This window comes from Cynocephalus volans, chromosome 8, assembly GCF_027409185.1.
Source record: "Cynocephalus volans isolate mCynVol1 chromosome 8, mCynVol1.pri, whole genome shotgun sequence".
NCBI classification, from domain to species: Eukaryota; Metazoa; Chordata; class Mammalia; order Dermoptera; family Cynocephalidae; genus Cynocephalus; species Cynocephalus volans.
Window position 1 is genome coordinate 18,988,608 of NC_084467.1, and position 23,983 is coordinate 19,012,590.

At 48.2% G+C, this 23,983-nt stretch overlaps 1 protein-coding gene across 1 annotated transcript; it reads right to left on the reverse strand.

Moving 5' to 3' along the window:
* Window positions 1-461: 461 nt before the first annotated feature.
* Window positions 462-22,350, reverse strand: IFNLR1 (interferon lambda receptor 1). The gene is made up of 7 exons (XM_063106404.1): window positions 22,280-22,350; window positions 18,125-18,248; window positions 10,905-11,089; window positions 5,739-5,881; window positions 4,039-4,198; window positions 3,611-3,741; window positions 462-2,436 (listed from the first exon to the last, which is right to left on the reverse strand). The coding sequence occupies exons 1-7, from the start codon at window positions 22,335-22,337 to the stop codon at window positions 1,675-1,677; spliced, it is 1,563 nt and encodes a 520-aa protein (XP_062962474.1). The 5' UTR covers window positions 22,338-22,350; the 3' UTR covers window positions 462-1,674.
* Window positions 22,351-23,983: the final 1,633 nt, after the last annotated feature.

The window sequence follows — 23,983 nt, forward strand, 5'->3', positions numbered from 1 at the left end:
TGTGTGTGTGTGTATGTGTGCACATGTGCCCCAGCAGTGGTGAAGGTCTCCTGCCAGCTTAGTGACCCTTAGAAATCCTGGCTGAGACCTACATACTTTGTTAACATGGCCAAGGGGTCAGGTGTTGGCCCGGCTGGGCAGAGACCAAAGAGCGCACCCTTGGGAACATACACTGTAAGTCATTAGGCAGCACTGCTGGGTGACCTTGGGCAAGGGTCTTGGCCACTCTGGACCTCAGCTTTTTCATTTGAAACAAGATAGGTGTTCAAATAAAAAACTGGCAGCCTACTCTCTGTAAATCAGGGCACAGTGAGGATGCTCTGGTTGAAGTGGGGGGATCCTATAGCCCCATGGCCCCCCTTTCCAACCCCCTGCCCCACAACTGAAAGCGCAAGGCCTTTTGGGAACATGGTTTGAAAACCCCTGGGCCCTCAGAAAGCATTTCCAGATCTGTCATTTAATGCTATACCCTCACGTTGGCCTCAAAACACCACAGCTCTGTGGGTAAAATGGCAGCGAAGATGCTTTCTTCACAAATGAGGAAACAGAAGTTCTGGCAGGTTAAATGGCAGGGCCCAGGTCACAAGATGGTTCAGCTCCCCGGCCACAAAAGACAAAAATCTAGGTCCTATGGGTGAAAACTCAGCTATGCTCGTCCTTATACAGGTGGGTATAGGTTAACTGAGGACATGTCACTACCCCCAGGTAAGGACAGTCACCTGTTTCCAGAAGACATTAGTTTCTCATAACTGGAAGGGAAAATGGGACTTCTTTAAGGTCAAAATAGTCAACCGAAGGGTCTAAAGTGCTGTCCAAAACAGGGATTACAGTCCGAGAAGTCCAGTCGCTGCCATGTTCCTCTCCCTCCTCAACATACTGGACTCCTACAAGGTGGACCAGTTGGTTCTTTCCTTGGGAAGCAGAGTTCCCATCACTGAGAAAAGGGAGAGGGACCAGGGTCCCCCTTGGTTGGGGCTCTGGCTTCTGAGAGCTCAGGCTCCTGACCAGGAGGTGCGGGACAGTGAGGGTGGAAGGGAAGGGGGTAGACTAGAGGGGAGACAGGCTGAAAGGTGAGTGCTCCCAGTCGCTCTGGGTTTAGGGGTCACAGGTGGGAGATGCCTCGGGGTCTCCTCGGAGCCTGGGCAGATGGGCAGTCGTGCCGGCCAGCACACGGAGAGTATCAATGACACCTCTGAGACCTTCCTGATCCCTCACTACACCCCAGGTGTAGCTGCGAGTGAGGAAACTGAGGTACAGAGAAGGAAAGTAGCTTACCCATAGGCACACACCTGGTAACAGGCAGAGCCGGGAGGTGAACTCGGGTCTGTCCGATATTAAAACCTGTGCAGAGCCACGACTCCACGGATTTGGATGGTGACTGCCATTTCCCTTCCCCTCCAACACCCCTCAGCCAGCTGGATTTTTCTTTATGGAGCTCACCCAGGGGGCCCATCTTGCAGCTCAGCCTGAAGCGGGTGGGCTGTGGGAAGGTTGGCGTCTTGCTGCCCAACCCACCGACAAACAGCCTCCAGGTGGCGCTCCCCGAAGTGCCACAAGGACCGGCCACCGCTGCAGTGAGGGTCATAGGCTCTAAGTCTCGGTGGTGTCTTGGGTCCTCGGGAAGCCCAGTAGCTGTGGCAGCAGCACCAGATTCGGTGGAAAGCCGGGGACAGCTCACCTGGCCATGTAATGCCCCAGCATCCTGCCCCCGACCTCGGTCCTGTAGGTGCCCTCAGCCTCCCAGCTGCCAGTGCCACTGTCCTCAGTTTCTGATTCTCTCCCACGCTCTTCGTCCTCCTCCTCCTCTGGGCTGATGTCCCAGCCAAAGGTCAGTGTCTGAAGAGAAACTGGGGGCTCCCCAGGGAAGAGATTCAGCTCTGGGGATGAAGAGCCCCAGGTGGTCCCAAAGGAGAAGTCATCTTCCAGGTGCTTTTCAAGGGAACCTGAGTCCTCGGAGAGTTCAGGTAGGAGGAGAGGCTCCTGATGCCTGTCCCCACCTGGCCCTTGGCCTGGTGCCCTCTTGGCCCAATAACCAGAGGACCCAGCCTCGTCCCAGGGGGAGCAGTCCACAGTGCTGGCCCAGCTTCTGTCTGAGGAATCCCAAGCAGAGGAGCCTTCAAGCTGGACCAGGGGAGTCCAGGGCCCCACTGAGTCCACCCCCTCGGCCTCACAGTGCCCTGGAACCCGGCGCTCTTGTCCCAGGAAGGTGTGTGGTTCAATGTAGGGCTGGAAGCTGATGCTGTCTGTCTCCTCATCCTCCTCGTCCTCAGCTCTGTCCCTTTCCACTCCTGCCTGTGGGGTGGCTGGGGCCCTGACTCCAGGGGTCAGCCGGACCCTTCTGGTCAGTTCCTTTTGGGGACACAGGAACAAGTCATCTGGGGACTCCGGTCCACTGGGCTGAAAGGTTGCCACGGTGGGTCTGTGTCCAGAAAAGTTCTGATTTGGGGAGGGGAGAGAAGAGAAGACAAGTCAGGCTTTCCTGAGTCACGATTGTGTGAATTTGGGTTTCCCTGGAAACAGACCGGAGACAGGATTCAAGAATAAGTAGTTTCTTTGGGAGGTGATCCCGGAAACACCAGGAAGGGAGTGGGCAAGTTGGGGGGGGGGAGCCTCCAGGTAGGGGGGTGTTATCCAGCAAATTCCCACCAGGGCAGTGGGAGCTGGATCCTGCTGGGACTCGGGGAGCCGCTGTGGCACACGCACCTCAGAGCTGTCCCACTGAGGGGTGCAGCACCCGGGATATTTCCCCACCAGCTCCCGTCAGCCATCGCTGAGGGCTGGAAGGACTGGCAGGGGTGCTAACTCCATGACACTCGCAGCCTGCTCTCTCAAAGCCTGAGAAAGCCCCAGAGTGCAGGTGCCAGGTGCCAGGTGCCAGAAGGCTACGGCACGGGGCAAGATGCAGATGTGTCTACCAGAGGTCATCATCCAGACAATTAATGGGATATCTCTGCCCCCCACTACCCCCACCGTCCTGGAGCCAGGAACTTTGAAAATCCTCCCCTCGCCACCCTGCCATGCTATGGAGACACCCAGAATCTATTCTTAAAGCCCCTACTCCCATCGGAGGGTCTGCTGAGTCTCATCTACAGCCAAGCTCCAACTGCCAAGCCTTCATCTGAACAAATCTGACCTGTCTGGCCTCTCCAGGCTCCCCCAGCCCCAGCTGTCCCCAGATTCTAAGGTTGTGAATCAGCAGACAAGTGAAGAAATTCCACGGTCGGGCTGTACAAGGCTCATTCTTGGTTAAATGGTGAAGTATGTGTTGGGACCCTTCTAAAACTTCCTCTTTTGGTGCCACCCTCTCCCTCTCCCCTTCTGGGCATCTCTCCTGAGTTCCAGGGCTGGGGACTCTGCTCTCAGCACCTGATGGATCCTTAGCAGAGGTGTAGTTATTTCACTAAAGGACTTAAGGCCTTTGTCCCTCCCAGGCATATTTGCTACTTTATTTGGTGCTAAACAAATGTATTACTTGTGGTAGAAATTTACACCTGAGGATGGGAAGTGTTCTGCAGTCTGGACCCACTTGATATTCTATCTGATCTACCCATAACTCGAACCCCACTTCCCTACTCTCAGCACCCTCCCCACACCCCCAGATTTGCCATACCAGGGCTTGTGGTGTCTTTGCCTGCTGAAACCAGGGGTTCCCGATGAGGCTCTTCCAGATCACACCCCCTGTGACAATTACTAACAGCAGCAGCAGAAGTGACGGCAGCACCAGGAATGCCCAGTTGGCTCCTAAGGAAGGAAAAACAACTATAACTACGGAAATAACAGTGGCTCCCATCTATCAACTGCATATGTGCTGAGTGCTTCACATATATTATCCTATTTAATCCTTGTAAGAATAAACCCATCCTACAGACTGTGGAAACCAGGGTTCGGAGGGCTTATGTAAGCTGCCCAAAGACACACAGGAGCGTAGCGGAGCTGGGATTTTAATCTAAGTGAGTCTGTCTCTAGACACGTGCTCTTAACCGTGTCATGAAGCTCCGGAGGCCCAGGGTCCCTGCTTCTGTACCACTTCACGCTCACCTGGGGCCTCCAGAAAGAAGCAGGTGGGCTTGGAGAACTCGCTGTATCTGGGAACAGTGAAGATGTAGATGGTTCTGGCGCTGAGGCAGTGGCGTCCACTGGTGCCTGGCTGGAGGGGGATCTGGACTGGCTCGCCATGGGGAGTGGCTGGAAATAGGGTCTGTTTGGAGAAAGAAGCAGAGATGAGCAGAGATGCTGTGGGGACTGGTTCCATACAGCCAGGACAGGACAGGCTCGGCAGGCAGGGTAGGGTTGTGATCCCCGAACCTTCTTTTCTTTTCCTACATCGAAGTTCAAGTGTTGAGGGAGCATTTCCCAACATTACTTGGTTTCTTTTCAACTGAGTCTCGAAGTAGGGATGGCTGGAGTCCAAAAGCAGCCAACCACTCAGTATCACTCCCGCGTGCACCCACCATGGCCTGCGAGTCCCCATTTTGAAGGGCAGTTATCTCAGGCCTCCCAATCTATTGGGGGGTGGGGGTCCTTCAGCCATCACAGGCACAGAAAACTCTACAGCCGCATTGTCGAATACAGCAGGCACTGGCTACATGTGGCTGCTGAACACTTGAGATGTGGCCGGTCCAATCCGAGATGTGCTCTGAGTATAAAACACACATCAGATTTCAGAGATCCAGTGAAAAAAGAATGTGAACAATCTCAATAATTCTTATATTAGATCCATGTTGAAATGATAACATTCTATTAGATATAATAAACTCTGTTATTAAAATTAAATTCACCTGTTTCTTTCTACTTAATTTAATGTGGAACACTTAACATTATGTATGTGGCTTGCATTCCATTTCTGTTGGACAGTGCTCATCTAGAATATTTATGAGGTTCCTGAAGACATAAACCACACTGGATTCAGATCTATATACTGAGGGTCAGAAGCACGCAGGAGATCAGGAGTGTGGATGCTGGTTTATTGGGAGGAAGAGTGAACGAGAGCAGAAGTTGGTAAACTACAGCCTGTGGGCCACATTTAGCTGCCACCTGTTTTGTAAACAGTTTTACTGGAAGACAGCAATGTCCACTCATGTACATATTGTCTATGCCTCCTTTTGTACTACAATCGCATTGATATGGCCCAGAACACATGGCCCACAAAGCCAAAAATATCTACTATCTGGCCCTTTGCAGAAAAAGTTTGCCAACCCTTGCCGTAAGTAAATAAATGCAGGCACACTCACATGTGCCCACAGAAAACAACTCTGAAATTAGATATACACCAGTTATTCATGGTCGTCTCAGGGTATTTTTGGTTTGCTTCTTAGTGCTTATCTGTATTTTCTGATTTTCCTGTAATGAATCTGATGACTTGGCAAGTTGGCCTCCTGTAGCCCATCATATTTCAACCAGATTTTATTGAAAAACAGAAAGGAGGGGTTTGTAATTTTAAAGAGATATTAGGTAGAAAATGGCTGTGCTGTTGCCACCTCTGCTGGGTGGGGCAGGATGCCCTGTACTTGGTCTTTTTGGTGGAAAAGGGCAAGGGTGGGCCACAGGCCAACCACACAGTGCACAAGTCAGGTGCTGACTGCCAGGAGTCTGGGGTATATGGGGAAGGCTTCCTGGGGGAGGCATGCAGGGAGCAGGCTGGGAAGGTGAAGCAAACCTGGGTTTGGTGGGGCAGGAGGGGGCATGTGTTGAGGGGAGGAGAGGGGATTTAGTCTGGGGACAGGAAAGGGGCTTCCCACCTTGTTTCTGGTCCCCTCCTTCCAGAATTCCACCTCATACTTCAGATCCAGTGGCGGTGTGCAGGGTGGCAGCTGGTATGTGGCACTGGCACTCAGGATCTCCTCCGTCAGGGTGAACACCAGGACGGGTGGGGCTGGCTCCACTGGCAGAAACAGATCAGGACCTGTCAGTACCCCCTGGGGGGTCACACTGCTTCCACCCAGACCAGAGGGCTCTCTTGCAAAGGGAAAAGCAACACTTGCATTTATCAAACACCTACTGTGCAGGAAGTGCCTTACAGCCATTTTGCTTAAGCCCTGGACTGACTCTGGGAAGGAACTATCTCCATTTCCACTTTATAGAAGGGGAAACTGAGGCTTAGAGAAGTGAAACGACCTGGCTAAGTGCACAGCTGACCTGTCTTTACTCATGCTGTCCCTTCCACCTCAGTGTCCTTCACTTGTCCCTGGCCTGTCAGAATCCTGTCCATCTGGATTAGTTTCCTATTGCTGCCATAATAAATGACCCAACAACACAAACTTATTAGCTCACAGTTCTATAGGTCGGAAGTCCAGGTGGGCTCAACTGGTTCTTCTGCTCTGGGTCTCACATCTGGAACCTCTGGGGGAGAAGACACTTCCAAGCTCACTCAGGTTGTCGGCAGAATTCAGTTCTTTGTGGATGTAGGGACGAGATCCCTATTACCTTGCTGCTTGTTAGCCGGGAGCCTCTCTCAGGTTCTGAAGGCGCGTGCATTTCTCATCACATTGCCTTTCCATCTTCAAACCAGAAACGGCACAATCGAGTCTTCTTCACACTTCCCATCTCTCTGACTTCCCCTTCGGCTACATCTCTTCTGCCTCCAGCTGGAGAAAATTCTCTGCTTTTAAGGGTTGATGGGATTAGACTGGGCCCATTTGTATAATCCAGGATAACCTCACTGTTTTAAGGTCTCTAACCTGAATGAGAATTCCTTTTGCCATTCAATGCTACGTTCACATGCATGCAATAGTCACAGGTGCTGGGGATTAGGGTAGAACATCTTGGAGGGTCATTCTGCCTATCATGATCCTCTTTCTGGCACCCCCCCCAAATTCATGCTCTTTTCAAATGCAAAATACCCCATCCCAAGGTCCCCAAAGGTCTCATCTCATTACAGCATCAACTCAAATTCCAAAATCTCATCATCAGCAGTATCTAAATCAGATCCCGATGAGACTCTGGGCACAATTCCATCAGTATGACTCCTGGGGCACAATTTCTACCTGTGGGCCACTAAAACTAAAGAACAAGTCATCTGCTTCCACTATAAAATGCTGGGACAGGCACAGGTAGCACTTACAGACATTCTGGCTCAAACAGGAGGAAATTGAAGGTACAATGGAGTCATTGGTCCAACGCAGTTTCAAAATCCAGGCAAGCAAACACTGTTACGTTTCAATAATTCTCCTTGGCTCTTAGCACTGCCCTTTGAGCTCCTGATTCCACCCTCTGAGTCATCCTTCCTTTTTTACTGAAAGTAGCAGGTATTTGCAGCTAAGTAGTTTTATCAGTTTGTGTCTTGCCAGTAGAAATCGGGGAGTCCAACAGCCTTCTTTTATTTCATACTCTTTGTCCCTTTTAGTCCAAGCCGGCAGTGTTTCTGTGGATATAAATTTCTCAAGAACTGTCTGGGTCGCCTGTGGATGTCATGGGGATCCACTCCATGAGGCAGAAGCCAGGTCCACAAATCTTTTCTGAGATAAGCCCCTCCCTACTTCTGGCTTCAGCTGAGATGCTGAGGGACAATGCACTTCAGCCTCATAGAGGTCCCTGGTTTGACTGAGGGGAGCTCTGAGTCATACCCTTAATCTCTTCAAAGAGCCTTTTGTGCGAGAACCCTCTGATCTTTTGATCTTTCTGAGGTTTTAGTAAAAGATGGTACAATCACACACTTGGCTGTTTCTCTACGTTACATGTTTGGAAGCTAGCTCTTAACTTTAGAGTCTTCTGCCATCTGGATAGGTTGAGAATTTCCCCAATCTTCAAGTCCTGGTTCCTTTTTGTTTAAGTTCACCCCTTAATTTCTCTCCCTCTCCCCTCCCATTTTACTGTAAGCAGCAAGAAGAAACCAAGTCGTACCTTCAGCACTTTATTTGGAAACCTCCTTAGATAAATATCCAAGTTCATTGTAAGTTCTGCTTTCCAATGCCTGCAGGACACAGTTCTGCTAAGCTTTCTGTCAGTATATACCAAGGATCCCCTTTCTCAAGTTTTCAGCAACATGTTCCTCACCTTGTGAAGCAGCACTTTTAACACCCATGATTTCTACTAATAGTTTCTTTACAGCAATTGAGGTATTTTTGAAAGAGAATTAGGCTTTCTCTATGATGCACCTCACTTCCTTCCAGCTCTCCTTAGCAAAGTATTTAATGTCCACATTTCTACTGACACTCTGTTCAAGGCCATCTAGGTTAGCACAGTGGTTTGAAGATGAAGGGATCAATGTGACAAGGAATATGGCAGCAAGAGAAAACTAATACGTCATCTCTTAAGTTCTAGCTGAAATGCCACTTCTTCCATGAAGACTTCCCTGACTCCCAGCCAGAAGGGATCTCTGACCACACCTCTAGTCATCTCGGCTGTGGGTTCTTCCTCAGGGTAAACATGTGGCTTCTCCATGACGCCACTACTTATATGTTCAAGAAACATCTGCTGGGCATTGACTATGTATCAAGTCCTGGGAAGGGTGCTGAGGGGAATGCGGAGATGAGGTCTCCTTGGATCCTGACCCATGGGAGCTGAAAGCTTAGGGGGAAATGAAATATGTGAACTACCAAAACTCAAGAAAGAAAGTGACCAGGGCCACAGATGAGAGCAGGAAAAGCGTGGAGGGAGTGTAGAGGCAGGAAGGGTCATTCTGGCTTGGGGTGTGCCATCAGAGAATTGGGGGAAATTCAGGGAGAAGGCAAAAAAATTATTATTTTAATTATTATTATTATTATTTTATTTTTTGTAGTTGGCCAGTACAGGGATTGAACACTGGGCCTTGGTGTTATCATCACCACACCCTGACCAACTGAACTAATTCTTCCCACTCCTCTCTTCAAGTCCTATTTTGCCCTCAAACACCTTTAGCCAAAAGAATTAAAAAATTAATCTCCTTCTTGTGTCTTTCCCTTTATTCTTCTAATCTCTTATTCCGATCTGTCCAACCATTGCAGTGGTTCGTCCATCATTCTGCTGCCCAGACACAGCCTTCCTGCCTGACGTCTCATCCTTTCCTTCCCATCCATCCATCCTTTCCAAACATCCTTTTCTTCTTCCCAGTCATCCTTCTTTCCAACCAACATTCCTTCCTTCCTATTCATTTTCTCTCATTCACCTATGCTTCCTTCTGTCTAGCCAGTCAGCCATCTTTTCTACTCATCCATTCATTCTTCTTTTCTTTCCTGTTTATTCATCCTTCCTTCTTGTTTTCCTTTCCTTCCCTTCCTGGATGTCCAGGCTTTCTTCTGTACTATCTACCCACTGATCCACCCATCTGCTTTTCCTTCCACGATAATTAATTTTATGTGTCCACTCGACTGGGCTAAGCGTTGCCCAGATAGCTAGCAACACATTATTTCTGGGCATGTCTGTGAAGGAAGGCATTTCTAGAAGAGATTAGCATTTGAATCTGTAGACTGAATAAAGAAGGTCCACGCTCACCAATGTGGGTGGGCATTGCCCAATCAGTGGAGGGCCCAAACAGAACAAAATGATGGAAGAGTGGAAAATTCGCTCTCTCTTCTTGAGCTGGGACATTGTCGTCTCTTGTCCTCGGACATTGGAGCTCCTGGGTCTTGAGCCTTCAGACTCTGGGACTTATACCAGTGTCCCCAACCTTCCATCTCTGGTTCCCAGGCCTTTGGCCTCAGACTGGGAGCCTTCAGGCTCGAACTGAATTGCACTCACAGCTTTCCTGGTTCTCAAGCCCGCAGCAGCAGATGGTGGGACTTCTTGACCTCCATAATTGCATAAGCCAATTCCCATAATAAATCTCCTCTTATTATATTTATATATATCCTATTGCTTCTGTTTCTCTGGAGAACCTTGACTAATACACCTTCCTATCCTTCATCTACACTTGTTTCCTTCCTAATAAGCATCTGTCCTTCCACCCAGCCTCCTTTGCATTCTGCCATCTCTTCCTCCAGCATTCTCTCCGTACTTCCCTTCTTCTTACTCATCTGTCCTTTTCCTCCTTTTGTCCATCCACCCAGCCAGCTTCTTCCCATCCAAAGCATCTCTTCTTCCTTCTCTACCATTCTTTCCTGCCATCCTTTCTTCTCTTCAAGTCCTATTTTGCCCTCAGACACTTTAAGAAGCCTGGGCAGGAAGTTCCAGATCTAAGTTCCATGAGGATGTTGTGTGGGTCTTTGTCCTCCCCTGGTTACCGCCTTCCCTTACTATCGAGTCTGTCCTGGTGTCTTGCCCAAGACCAGAAAGAGACAAATTCACATCCAGTATCCACCAATGACTGGTGGTGTATCCTGGCAAGTTACTTAACTTTTGTTAGTCTTGCTTTGTTTATTTTTTTAAAAAACGGGTTGATAAAAATAAACCTCACAGGTTTGCTGTAAGGATTAGAAATAAAATATATTGAAAAAAAAATGTTCTCCTTAACCAGCATTAACTCATGATTTCTAGAGGTAAGCATGGGGGATTCTTTTTCTATTTTTATGGAGGAATTCTTTTCTATTTTTATCTTCTATCCTCCCATCCCCCAAATTTCTACAGTGTAAAGAAAATACTTTTGCAACTAGAAATTTTTTAGATTGTTTCTTATAAAGAGAAGTTGAACAATAATAATAAAAAGAAAAGGAATACGTATATTAAGTGCCTTGTGTAACTCATGACCAAGGTGGTGCTCGACAGAAGATAATGAACATTGTTAGTAGGAGGGACAAGCTGAATCGCTGCGCTGGCTGGAACTCCCCTAACTCCCTGACATGATGTCAGGCTGCCACACACCGCCCAGGCTGTTGCTGGTCCCCTGCTGCTTCTCACCAGGGCAGGCCCCAGGGCTGGAACCCATGGTGAGCTGCCCCAGAGAGCTGCCCTCTGCTTTGGGGAAGTGGGAGGCAGATGGTTAGGACAGCTGCATCACTGAGCAGAGTTCCTAGATGGAGAGCCTCCCACTCCATCCTTACCCACAGACCTACCTTCAAAAAGGTAATCCAGGTACTTGGATTCCACCCAGCGGGACCTGGAGCTGGGAGAAGCCGCCCGTACACGTGCCTTGAGCTTGTTGTACAGGTCCTGCTTCTCCAGGCACATCAGGGAACACACCAGCTCCTTGGTTCCTGCACACCTTTCCACTTTCCGCCACCGTTTGGGGGTGGAAGAGCTGAGGGGAGGAGACAGGAGAGCTTGGGCCGTGGAGTCAGCCTCTCAGGGTGAGAGAACTTAGAGAACATGTGATTACTCATCCCTCCACTCAGCCTCATTGCCCCTCGGTCCACCTGTCCAGCCAGGCAGCCACTGGTTGGGGCAGAATAAGAACAGTCTGGTTAGGAGCTCAGGTTCTGGAGCAAGATGGACATACATAGGAATCCTGGCTCTGCCCATCACTAGCTCTGGGACCTCAGGCAGGTCACTGCCCCTAAGCCTCAGTCTCCTCATCTGGAATGCCTCCCTCCCAGGGCTGTTGTGGTAGCTTCTACTGCTAGTACTAGTGACTATCTTCTACAGGTTTCTTCATTCGGGCATTTATAGGCCACCTGCTGTATGCCAGGCACCACGCTGGGTGCTCCAAGTCCACGACTCCAACCTCCTGAGAACACTGAGGTCAAAGAAGAGACCTGAGCACTAGGCATTATTCCGAGCACTGGTGAACTGGCAATGTGTGACAGATGAGGTCCTGCCCTCAGGAACTTATATCTGGGGGGAGGGGGACAAGAGACAATAATCATATCAATGAGATGAATCCAGGAGGTGCTGAGTGCAGTGAGAGTGACTGCTTTCAAAAGGTGGCTCCAAAAAGGCCAGGAAGGTAGTATGGAAGCTGAGGCCTTGATGATAAGAAAAGGAAGGCAGGTGAAGTTGTGGAGGAAGAAACACAAAAGCAAAAGCCCTGTGATGGGAAGGAGCCTCACCTATCCAGAAAGAAGCAAGACGGCCACGTGGCTGAAACCAGTGGGCAAGGGATGGGGAGGGGTGGGCAGAGCGGAGATGAGGCTAGGAAGGAAGGTGGAAGGATCCTGCAAGGAGTTTGGATTTATTCCAAGTGTGATGAGGATCCACTGGAAGGTTTTGAATAGCTGGACTGCTATAGTTTGAATGTACAAGCGTGTGACCCTCCAAAATTCACATGCTGAAACTTAAACTCCAAGGTAATGGTGTTAAGAGGTGGAGCCTTTTGGGAAGTGATCGAGTCTTGAGGGCTTCGCTCTTGTGAATGGGATTAATGCCCTTGTAAAAGAGGTTTCAGAGCGCTGCCTGGCCCTTCCCTCTCTTCCTCCATGTGAGGACTCAAGGAGAAGGCACCACCTTGGAAGCGGACAACAGCCCTCAGCAGATGCCGAATCTGCTGGCACCTTGACCTTGGACTGCCAAGTCTCCAGAGCTCTGAGAAATAAATTGGTATTCTTTATAACTTACTCAGTCTAAGGTATTTTGTTAAAGCAGAACAAATGGACTAAGACAAGGACCGAGGTGGTCTAGCTTAGATTTTTATAAGATCACTCTGGTCAACCAGGAGGCTGCAGCCATGGGCAAGAGAGAGCGGGTGGCAGAAATGATGAGAAATGGTTGGATTCGGGATATACTTTGTAGATAAAACTGATAGAACTTGATCATAGATTGGATGCAGACTGCGAGGAAAAGGAGAACCAAGGATGGCCCCTAGGTTTGGGGACTGAGCAGCGGGTGAATGAAGAAAGCTGAGACAGATTGGCAACGACAGATCTGGGAGAAGAATCAATTTGTCTGTTTCGTTTCTTGCTGGAAAGAGTTATCTATGTAATCATTAACAAGAAAGGAACTGGTGTAGTTACATTAATAGGAGACGAAAGATAGACCTCAAAGTCCAAAGCAATGCTGGAGATGTAAAAAATCACTACGTGATGAAAAATGATTCTATTCACCAGGAAGATGGAAAAATTCTACCTTATATGTGCTTACTAAACAACTTAACACCTCTATAAGGCAGACACAGACAGAACTACATGAAGAAATTGAAAATCCACAATTACAATAAGGAATTTTTAATATGCCTCACTCAGTAACTGATGATTGGGCAGAGAAAAAAGTTAGTAAATATAATTTAAAAAGAACAATATAATTATTAACTTGGTTAATGACATTTATAGAACGGAACAAATGGGTTGAGCCACACATACACTGTTAACAAAATATTAACAAAAATGAAATACTTCTCAAGAAATGTCAAAGAGGAAGTATCTTACAAACTGTTTTCTCTGACTGCAAATAACCCAGTTGAATATCGACAACAAAAAGAGAATTAAAGAAAGTTTGAAAATTGAAAAATAACTCATGGATCAGAGAAAGATTTATGGGAATTAGTAAATAGCTAAAACTGAATGATCACAAAAATAATACAATAAAAGCTTATGAGATACAGCTAAGTAATACTTAGAGGAAAACATATAGCTTCAAATACATACAACAGAAAACAAGAAAGGATAGAAATTAGCAAGCTAAGCAATTAAGAAGTCAGAAAAAGTGCCACAGAGACTTACCCACGAACAAATCAAAACTGTCACCCACTACTTTAAAATGGGCTAAAAGACATTAAAAAATTATTTAAGACATGGAAAAACAACACAGAACAGAATCAGAGAAACTCAGAGAGGAAGTAACAAAACACAGGAAAGATATTTTAAAGATTTTTTTTAAAAAAGCAAAACTCATTTCAGAAATGAAGAATAAATCAGAAGGAATAAGAGCAAATTAACAGAATAGATAATGCCTTAAAAGAAACAGAAGATGAAAAGAAGGAAAGTTTTAAAAATTAAAAAGAAACTGAAACATCAAAGCTAAAATTGTAAAACTTCTAGAAGAAAGCAAAGAAGAAAATCTTCATGACCTTGGGTGAGGCAAATGTTGCTTGGGACACCAAAAGCCTTAACCATGGAAGAAAAAAAAAATCTGATGTACTAGTCTGCTAGGGCTGCCATGACAAAATACCACAGACAGGTGGCTTCCACAACAGAAATCTGGAGCCTAGAAGTCTAAGATCAAGGCATGGGCAGGTTTCATTTCCTCTGAGGCCTCTCTCCTTGGCTTGCAGATGGCCGTCTTCTTGCTGTGTCGTCAGATGGCCTTTTCTCTCTGTGTGTGTACTCCTGGTGTCTCTTCCTTTTTTTTTTTCCCTGTCCTCTTCTTATAAGGACATCAGTCCTATTGAATTAGGGTCCCACCCTTATGACATCATTTAACCTTAACTACCTCTTTATTTTCTTTTTTAATTTATTTTTTTTACATTTTATTTTGTCGATATACATTGTGGCTGATTATTGCTCCCCATCACCAAAACCTCCCTCCCTTCTCCCTCCCCCCCTCCCCCCCAACAATGTCCTTTCTGTTTGCTTGTCCTATCAACTTCAAGTAATTGTGGTTGTTATATCTTCTTCCCCCTCCCCCCGGTTTTGTGTGTGTGTGTGTGTGTGTGTGTGTGTGTGTGTGTGTGTGTGTGTGTGTGTGTGAATTTATATATTAATTTTTAGCTCCCTCCAATAAGTGAGAACATGTGGTATTTCTCTTTCTGTGCCTGACTTGTTTCACTTAATATAATTCTCTCCAGGTCCATCCATGTTGTTGCAAATGGCAGTATTTCATTTGTTTTTATAGCTGAGTAGTATTCCATTGTGTAGATGTACCACATTTTCCGTACCCACTCATCTGATGATGGACATTTGGGCTGGTTCCAGCTCTTGGCTATTGTAAAGAGTGCTGCGATGAACATTGGGGAACAGGTATACCTTCGACTTGATGATTTCCATTCCTCTGGGTATATTCCCAACAGTGGGATAGCTGGGTCGTATGGTAGATCTATCTGCTTAACTACCTCTTTAAAGGCACTGTCTCCAACTATAGTCACATTGGAGGTTAAGGCTTCAGCACATGAGTTTTTGGGCCAACGCTATCTCCCCCTCAGTTTCAGCAGGCCAGGCTGCTGCTGCCCAGTGCCTCAGGGGTGGGGCTGCAACCCAGGGCAAAGAGGGTGAAGCTGCCACCCTAGTGGGCCCGGAGGGCAAAACGTTGTGCCAAAAACAATTATTCCTGAGCCTTAACATCTAATGAAATTTGCCTTGCCAGGTTTTGGGCTTGCTGGAACATGTTACTCTTTCCTTCTTTCCTATTTTTCTCTTCTGGAATAGGAAAGCCTATCCTATGCCTGTCCCACCATTTCATTTTGGAAGCACATAATTTGTCTAGTTTCACAGGTCCATAGGCGAAGAGAAATTTTGCCTCAGGATGAATCATACCTCAAGTCAGACCCATACCTAATTTAGACTTTGGACTTAGAGTAAATGCTGTTGAATGTAATTTGCATTTGAAAAGGACATGAATTTTGGGAGTCTCAAGGGTAGAGCATATGGCAGTCCTAGCAAACTAATACACTCCCCAAACTGGAAATCACTCAAATATCCATTGATGGGGAAAATGGGTGAAGTAATGGTAGTACAAGTCATAAAATGCAATACTATTCAGCAATAAAAGGGAATGAACTAGTAATACATGAAACAATGTGGGCAAATTTCAGAAACATTATGCTAAATAAAAGCAGCCAGACACAAAAGGGTGCATATTATACAAATCCATTTATATGAAATTCTGGAACATACAAAATTAATGGGAATTGAATGCAGTGGCATGAGGGAACTTTTTGGGGTGATGGACGTACTTTACGTCTTGATCGTGGTGGTGGTTACATGGGTATATCCATTTGTCAAAACTCATCAAACTATATACTTTAAAATGGAAGCATTTTAGTCTATATAAATTTAAACTCAATAGTGTTGATTTTAAGAGAAAAATGGAATTCATTCAACAAGGCTATGATAAAAAATGTGCATTCTCAGTTATAAACATGTCAGCTAAAAGGGGACTAGAGTCTAAGGAAAAACAAATCTAACCAAGATAAAGAATATGAATGAGATATTGAATAATTTCAAACATGGAAGCATACAGAGTTTTTGAAAAATCAAGAGTGAAATCTATTCCATTTAGAGAACAGAATAAATAAATAAATAAATAAATATGTAGGGTTTGAGAGAAAAACACAAAAATTGAAGACAGAAAAAGAAGACTCAACATACAGATGATATGCGTCCCCGAAGAAGAAAATCAAAGCAAGGGAACAGGAAAAATACCAAAAACAATTCCTTAAGAAAACTTTCCTGAAACAAAAAAGTCTTATAACTATGTATTTATAAAGGATTTTGAGTGCCTAAAAGTATCAATGCAGGAGGAATGACCAACACCAACACACAGTAGAGTAACATTACTAGATTTTAAAGAGAAAGAAACAACTCTTTGGGCAAAAAAAGCAAGTAACTTATAGGAGGCTACTATATATATTTTGGGATAAACAAAATGAATAATGAATAATTATGGTCATTCCAATTCTATTTTTCCCATGTCCTTGAGAACCAGGATTCTCAGCATGAAAGAGAAAATACAGATATAATATAGAAGACGTTAAGTAGAAATCCTAAGGCGCTGCATTTAGATTGAAAGCATCAGTATGGACTCATTAGGCATTCTGTCTTACAGAGCAGGTATACATGTGCGTCTATGTGATACATCTGTCTCTGTTCACTGAGAAGGCCTAAAAGCAATGGCTAAGTAGTGATCAGCACAGCTAACACACAGAATGTGGTTTTTAAAACCATTTCCTACTAATGGAGAAATGGCTGATTGCAGGTTTTAGGTCAGGCATTGTACAAGATAAGTGTGGAACATCTGATCCTAACAGACAGCAAGAAATATATCAAAGACTACCAGGATCGAGTTAAAAGGACTCAGGAGCCAACTTGAAAGGACTTGCTGGCCAAAGATCGGGCAATTCAAGGTTCAATGAATAGATTAAGTTACAATGGATTGAAACCATCCGATATGTTAAAATACTTGATTTCGTAATAATTTAAAAAACTAATTGGTCACCTTTGGTAGATCATAGGGAACCAATTCATTATCTTGAAAACAGGTAAATGAAAAAAAATCAAGCATTTACTTTGTCTTGCCTATTTGAGTAGTATCACTTGGATTATCAAATACTAGAGAGGACACACCTTTTTACAAAATAATTCCAACTAACAAATGAAAAAAATAATACAATTAGAATATCGCCGTTTTGCAACCTCACAGGTGTTTAAAGGATACAATGGGCTGAGTACTGAGCCCTTCCTCACAGGGCTGCTGTCAGATTAAATACATTTAATGTTCTGACACAGTGCCCGACCCACAGCACACACACAGTAAGTGTTAGGTGCTTTTTGCCTCCTGATGTAGTTCTGGGTTTGGAAAGCTGCATTGCGGTCTGTCTGTGCCCAAGCCAGGCCCCATCACTTCCACAGGACGAGCAGAAGCTTTGGGGTCAGACAGACCTCTTCTGGCTCCATCACTGGCTTCCTTGGACAAGTCCCGGCACTCTCTGAGCTCAATCTCCTCACCTCTAAAATGGGGAAAATACAGGGCCTGCCTGGTGATGTCGGGAGGAGGAAGTGAAATAGTCACTTGGTCTGACACAGGGTGGGTCCTGAGGACATGGTAGCTTCTTCCTCTCCTGCCTCCCCCTCCTCACCAACTCCAGACTAATCCTCCTGAGTATCTGCTTCTATCATCTTAATGTCCTATTAAAGAACTTCAAAGGACTCCCATCTACGTTCAAAGATAGAGAATCTGCTTCTATTTTCAGATTCTCTGGATTAGTAGTGGCTCCCTGGGCTTATAAGTTAAGAGGGATCCCAAGGCTCTGTCCAGGCTCCACGGGGAAAAATGGGATCATCTAGTGATGCCTAATTTTCCAGGCTCCACAGGAGCCCATAACAGCCCCTTTGCCCTATATTTGCCCTCATAATCATCTGGAACAACTCTTAGAACCTCATCCAGGCGCTCAAGAATCCCCTCCTCTGGCCCTTGCAGCTCCACCCAAGCCCCTGCTCCACCTTTTCCCAAAGATCTACCCCCATCCCTGGCAGGGCGATCACCTGTGTGCTGTTCTCCTTTCAACATAATTCCCACCTCCAGACCTTTATCAAAAGCTCCTCTCCAAGCATCTGCCACGTGCCATCTCCCAGGGGACCCAAGGGACCAGCGAATGCCAACCATGCCGAAAGCAGCTATCCTAATGAAGCCCCTCCAGCCCCACCCTCCGGCTCGGTCTCCCACCTACAGCCCGGAGGCCACCCTCTACCTTTGATAGGCCACAAAATAGGTCACGTTCTGGGGGTTGCCAGGCCCTGGGAGCCATGTCAGGTACAAGCTGAAGTTCTGGGAGAGCAGCGTCACGTTCTGGGGAAGGGCCAGACGGGGCCTCCCTGTGGGTGAGAAGGAGGTCATGGAGCCCAGAGCTCCTGGCTGGCTGGTCTTGATATGGTCACTCAGAGCTGAGGAGTGGCAGGATGGACAGTAAAGTGCTCGCCCAGTTGAGGAACCAGGAGCTACCAACAGGCTGTATTGCAGCCCCATCCCCTCCCCAGGCCCCAGTGCCCCATCTGTGCCATGAGAGGAAGCTCCCGTCCATGGGCACCTGAGGGTTCCAGCTGAACACCACGGAGCAGGAGCCGTCTAATGTGCTCGCTCCCCCTGGACTCCAGGAGGCAGCAGCCCTGGGGAGCTCTGTCTGGTTCTCAGCCAGTCCCCAGAGCCTGCCTGTCATGGCCCCTGGCACACAGAGGCTGCATAACAAATACGTGTTCAGTGAGTGAATGAATATTATGATAACTTGGATTACTCCAAAGTCTTCCTAACTGGTTTCCCTCCTTCAATCTTGTGTAAGGAGAACACTGCAAAGGTTGCCGCCCAGGCATTAGAAGTAGATCATCAACCCAAATAGCCCAGGCCGGTGGGCAGAGTACAACTTAGAGGCATCTTTCCCACCTAGCAGACTGAGCTACCTGCTTTTCCTGCCATTTCCATTAAACAGACCATCCAGGCATTTGCCTGAGAACTTCAAGTGACCCACACCCAGCTCCCTTACGTATGCCGCTGGTTGCCACTCTCTCTCTCTCTGTCTGAGTCTTCATTCCTGCCTCGAGTGACCTGGGGCAGAGGACTGCCCTCCTGAGTCATCGCACTCTCCCTGCCCAGGATCTGTAAGTGATAAATCTTTGACCTTGTTTCCTATTGTGGTGATGGATTCAATTTGCACCTTCCACCTGAAGAACCGGGGGCTGTCCCAGGCAGGGTTTTCTCGGGGACACCAGGAGAACACAAGTCTGGGCTCCCAGTGCCAGTGGTCAGGCAGGCATGAACTGGACATGGGGAAGACAAGGGCCACAAGGGCATCTGCCAGTATAAACAAGTCTCCCGTGTGAGGGACCCTCCCTGGTCACGTGCTTGGCATCCTTCGAAGACTCAACAGAGGGTAGTTACTCTAGCTGCTGTTTCTCTGTCACAGGTTGGACAAGTAGGCATTAGGCAGTCCGCCAGGTAGAAGTTTTGGTGAAGGGTGCACTGCAAATACCCAGGTCCAGCCCCTCTCACTTCCCATTGTGGCAGCGTTGCTGGCCGCTCTGGGCCTGGAACCCCAATTTAGCTGGGGGCTCACAAAACACCTTGCTCTCTCTGTCCATTTTTTACACAGCAGCAAGGGTGAAAATGAAAGTCAGACCATGTCCCTCTTCTGCCTGAACCCTCTGAAGCCTGCCAGCTCGCTCGCGTCTTTACACTCACCTCCAAGACCCTGCCCAATGGACCCACTACTCTCCCTTGCTCCCTCCTCTCCAGCCATGCTGGCCTTTTGCTCTTGCTGGAGCACCCAGGCTCGCCCCTACCTCTGGGCCTCTGCACGTGCTGTTCCCTCTGCCTTGACGTTTCCCCACTGCATATCCACCTGGCTCACCCCTTTGCTTCTTCCAGACCCCTTTGATGTCGTTGTCTCAGTGACACTTTTCCTGACCTCTACTTTAACTGGCCTCTACTTCCCTTCCCTGGCACCCCCTCCTTCCCACCCACGAACCTCATCTTCTGAAATATGCATCTGATTACATCACTCCCCAATTTCAAGCCCTTCTCTGGCCCTCAGAATAAAGTCCACATGCCTTATCGAGATACGTGAGGCCCTGCCTGGCGTGGCCTGGAGTGACCTGGCTGGCCTGTCTTGCTGATCTCTCCCTGACGGCTCCCCCACAGGCTCACCAGGCTGCAGCCAGTCTCCCATCTTGCTTGTTCCCAAACCACTGCATTCTTTTGGATGTCTTAGAAGCCCAGTGTCTTTGCCTGGTGTTCACCATCTAATCTCTGAGAAACTGATTCCAATGTCACTTCCTCTGGGAGCATCTTCCCTGACATCTCTATGAGGTGGTGCTGCTGCTGCTGCTGATGATGATATGATGATAACAAAAATGACAATAGCAGCTAGTGTGTACTGGGTTTTAGGTATGAGCCAGGCTCTGTGCTCAACACTTTACCTGCATTTTCTCTTTAATGCTCACTGCACTCCGAGGAGGTAGGTACTAAATATGATCACCACATTACAGAGGGGGAAACCGAGGCCCTCTCAGGTAATAAGCTGTAGAATCAGGATTCAAATCCATGCAGGCCTAGCCAACCCCATAGTCTGAGCTCTTGACCACACTTCCTCCTCTAGGTTCTCATGGGGCCTGCTCAGCTTTATTTTTCTGACATCTATTGATCACTATTAGTCAATGACATCTGTTGACCGCTGCTTGGCAGAGGTTTTAAAGAATCCAGCTCCATTCCTGCCCTATAGGATGGAAATCCTTACAGTCATCAGGGAAGAAGGGCCCAGTTCTACTGATGGCTCTCAGCTCGACTCCCCAGCCTGGGCTGCCTACTCCTGACTTTTCAGATTCAAATGTGGGTGCCTGTTTCCACCCTGCCCTGTGTCCTCTAGCTGGGACAAGATCAACAGGATGCTGATGCCATCATTGCTCCCAGCTTCTGGACTGCCTAGCAGGTGACCAGCAGGCCAGTCTGTCTGCAAGCCTCTTGTAAGGTGTCCTGTGGGCTGAGAGGCCCAAAGTTTGAGCTTGGCCACACCAGAGAAAGAGCAGCTAGAGTAACTACCCTCTGTTGAGACTTCAAAGGATGCCAGGCACGGATTTGGTACTTTATATGCAAAATCTCATTCAATCCTCAGGACACACCACCCTCAGGAGTGGGTGTCACTCATTCTCCTTACACAAAAGGGACAAATGCTCAGAGACAAATGTTAACTAACTTGCCTGAGGCTACACAGCCAGTTTGTGTGGGAGCCAGCATTCGAACCTGGATCTGGCTGCACCTCACCCTAAACCGTCACAGCACAGTTTGTGCTGTGTGCATTAAATATCCCCCAGGTGAAAGTACAGCCAGGTCCAGACAGGAGATTTTGGGGATTGACAGTGAAACAGGGGGACAGAGGCCCCCTCCTCGCCTCCACACACAGGTACAACTAACTGTCCCTTATCAACTGCAAAAACACTCACTGCCGAGGACGTGCGGGGGAGAGGGGAGAGCTGGGCATCACCGGGCTGACCTAGCAGATGGACAGCCCTGCTCCAGCTGCCCACCCAAGGCCAAAGCTGGCCATGCTGACTTCTGCCTGTCTTCTCTGTTCTGTGTGTCTCACCTCTGCCATCCTTCTTGGGCAACTGCCTTCATTGCTCTGAGCCTCAGTTTCCCCATCTGAAAAGGGAGAATAATATCTACTTATAGGACAGGTGGGTTGTGAGATAGGATATTACAGGATAATGTGGTGCCCAGCACAAAGAAGTTGCTCAATAAACGTTGGCGTTTATGATGATTAGATTATGTCCAGAGGCCCTTCCAGCTCTTTAAATTGTGAGTCTGAGACTAGAAAGATACCCTGGGGGAAATCTCAGGACCTTCTCTTCCCTGGATTGCTTGGAGTGGTGGAAGGTTGGGGTTTGGTGGTTGGGTCCAATCCCGAGGTATTCTGTACCTTGTCACCTTATTTACCAGTGGGGGGCTCAGGAAAAAAAAGGCGTGTGGTTAGAATACCACAGCAGGACACAGCTAAACCAGAGCCCCATCCGCTCGAGGCCTGGGGGAGCTTCTGACACCCCCCGTCGAGGAAGGAGAGGGGACTGCGGGGGAGTGCGGGGAAGGTCTGTCCCCCTTCCCCTACTAGTGAGGTACTAAGGCAGGGAACAGGGCTTTAGAAAACCTTAAAAAGCACTTTATAAAGAAATGCGTTTGCTTTTTAAACTGCCACTGTCCCCCTTTTCCAGTGCGCCTGAGGCTGGACCAGATTAGGACGCTGGATTGGTTTTTTCCGGGACAGGAATTTCAAAGGCTCGGGTCTGTTGAGTCCTGAAGGGCCGATTCCCGCGACCGCGCCCGGCAGCTCCGGGTCCCGCCGCCCCGCGCCCCGCGCGCTTACCTGGCGCCGCCTGCAGCAGGCACAGCAGCAGCGGGGCCCAGCGCCCGGCCCCGGCCATGTCGCCTCGGCCCGGCGCCGCCGCCCGCCCGGGCCCAGGTCCCCGCCTCCCGCTCCGAAGCCACCCGGCGGGCGGGTGACGCGGCCGGCAGCCAATGGGAGGCCGAGCCTCGGGGGCCGGCCGGGACTCACCGGGGACATCACCCGGGGCACCACCGGGGCCCGTCCCGCCGCGTGGAGGGCGCGCCCGGGCACGCGCGCTGGGGGAGGGCCCGCAGCTCTCCATTTATGTTTTGCCCAATTTGGGGGGGAAAAAAAATCAGTAAACCCGCGTGTTTGAGGAAAACCGTTTCTGATTAATAAGCACAGTGAGATGTTGCAATGTGGGACTTTTTAGCGGGAGTTCAGAGCCAGTGTGACGACTGTCTCGGGTACCCCAGTCGGCGTCCGAGCGCGCTGTGTGTGCCAGGTACTGAGCCAGGCGCTGCATGCACGGTGTGGACGTTGATCCGCTCAGCAGCTCAGTCCTGGCTCTCTCCACGCACTTCTCTCCCGGGCGGTGGCAGCTCCAGAACGTACAGGGCTTGCTGCGGGGGTGGGAAAGCTGTCCTGACGCCGAAGCCCGTGGCATTGACCGGAATAGTAACAGCTTCCAGATCGTGGAACAGGCCACAACGTGGAACGTTCTGCAGTCATTGAAAAGGATGCTGCCGAAGGATAGGGACGTGCGGATGTTTGCAAAACGTGGGCTCATTGAAAAAGGGTGTGCGCGCGCTTATACGCACGGCACAGATTTGAAAGGACAGCTACTGCTGTATTAATGGCTGTTGTCTCTAGGTGATGAGGATTTTCTTTTTAAAGTTTCTTCTTTCTGATCACGTTTAGTTTCTAAGTTTTCCAATAATTCATATGCATCGCTTTTCCGACAAGAAAAGTCTCTTTTATTCTAAAAAATGACCATAGCTATCATTTATGCAATATTGTTGTTTGCCGTCCTTACACAACTCTTGGAAGGAGATATTGCCTCCCCTTTACAGATGGGGAAACTGCTGCCTGAGAGCCCAGACAGCTGATGCAGTTGGTAGGTCCTGAATTCAGGATTCAGTCCTAGGCCTGTCTGGCTCCATGGCCACACGGCCTCTGGGTAACTGCTTTGTTCGTTTTCTGGGTACCAGTGACCGTTTGTCAGTTGTGCCCAAGGCTGTGAATAAGGACCAGACACGTGGCAGAGGGAATCCTAAGACTTGTTTCTGTCACAGACGCTGTAGACCAGAGACTTTCAACACGAGCCCAGTAGGCCCTTGAGGCTTGAGATGTGGTTTGTTCTAAACACAGCAAAGCTCAGTTAAGGTGCTCTCAGCTTTGCACCAGTTCTTCGGAGAGAAAATGCATTTTCACAGAGCTTGGTAGATCCAAAAGTTGCTCTGCATTTGGCCAGGGAGGCAGACATTCAGAAACTTCAGGATAGTTCTGGGATCTGCATGTTGCCTTCAGCCCAGTCAGCACTTCTTAACAGTGGCTGTATTCAGACCTCAAGGGCACGGAAGATGGAAGAGGCTTCAAGTGGGAAGCACACTTCAGGATCTTGGGATTTCCTCTGAAATTTTGACTTTATCTCCACTGAGCAGCTGCATCTCTATCACACCTGGAATCCCACTGAGCTGGGAGCAGTTTGGCAGTGGGGACAGATGTGTCTTCATTTGCTAC

Excerpts from the sequence above, each read along its gene's own strand:
- IFNLR1 (XM_063106404.1), bottom strand. The coding sequence starts at position 22,337 with ATGGCCGGGGCCGGGCGCTGGGCCCCGCTGCTGCTGTGCCTGCTGCAG. Across the intron at positions 18,249-22,279 it reads CCTGCTGCAGGCGGCGCCAG|GGAGGCCCCGTCTGGCCCTT; the intron begins GTAAGCGCGCGG and ends TCTCACCCACAG. Across the intron at positions 5,882-10,904 it reads CCTGGATTACCTTTTTGAAG|TGGAGCCAGCCCCACCCGTC; the intron begins GTAGGTCTGTGG and ends TGTTTCTGCCAG.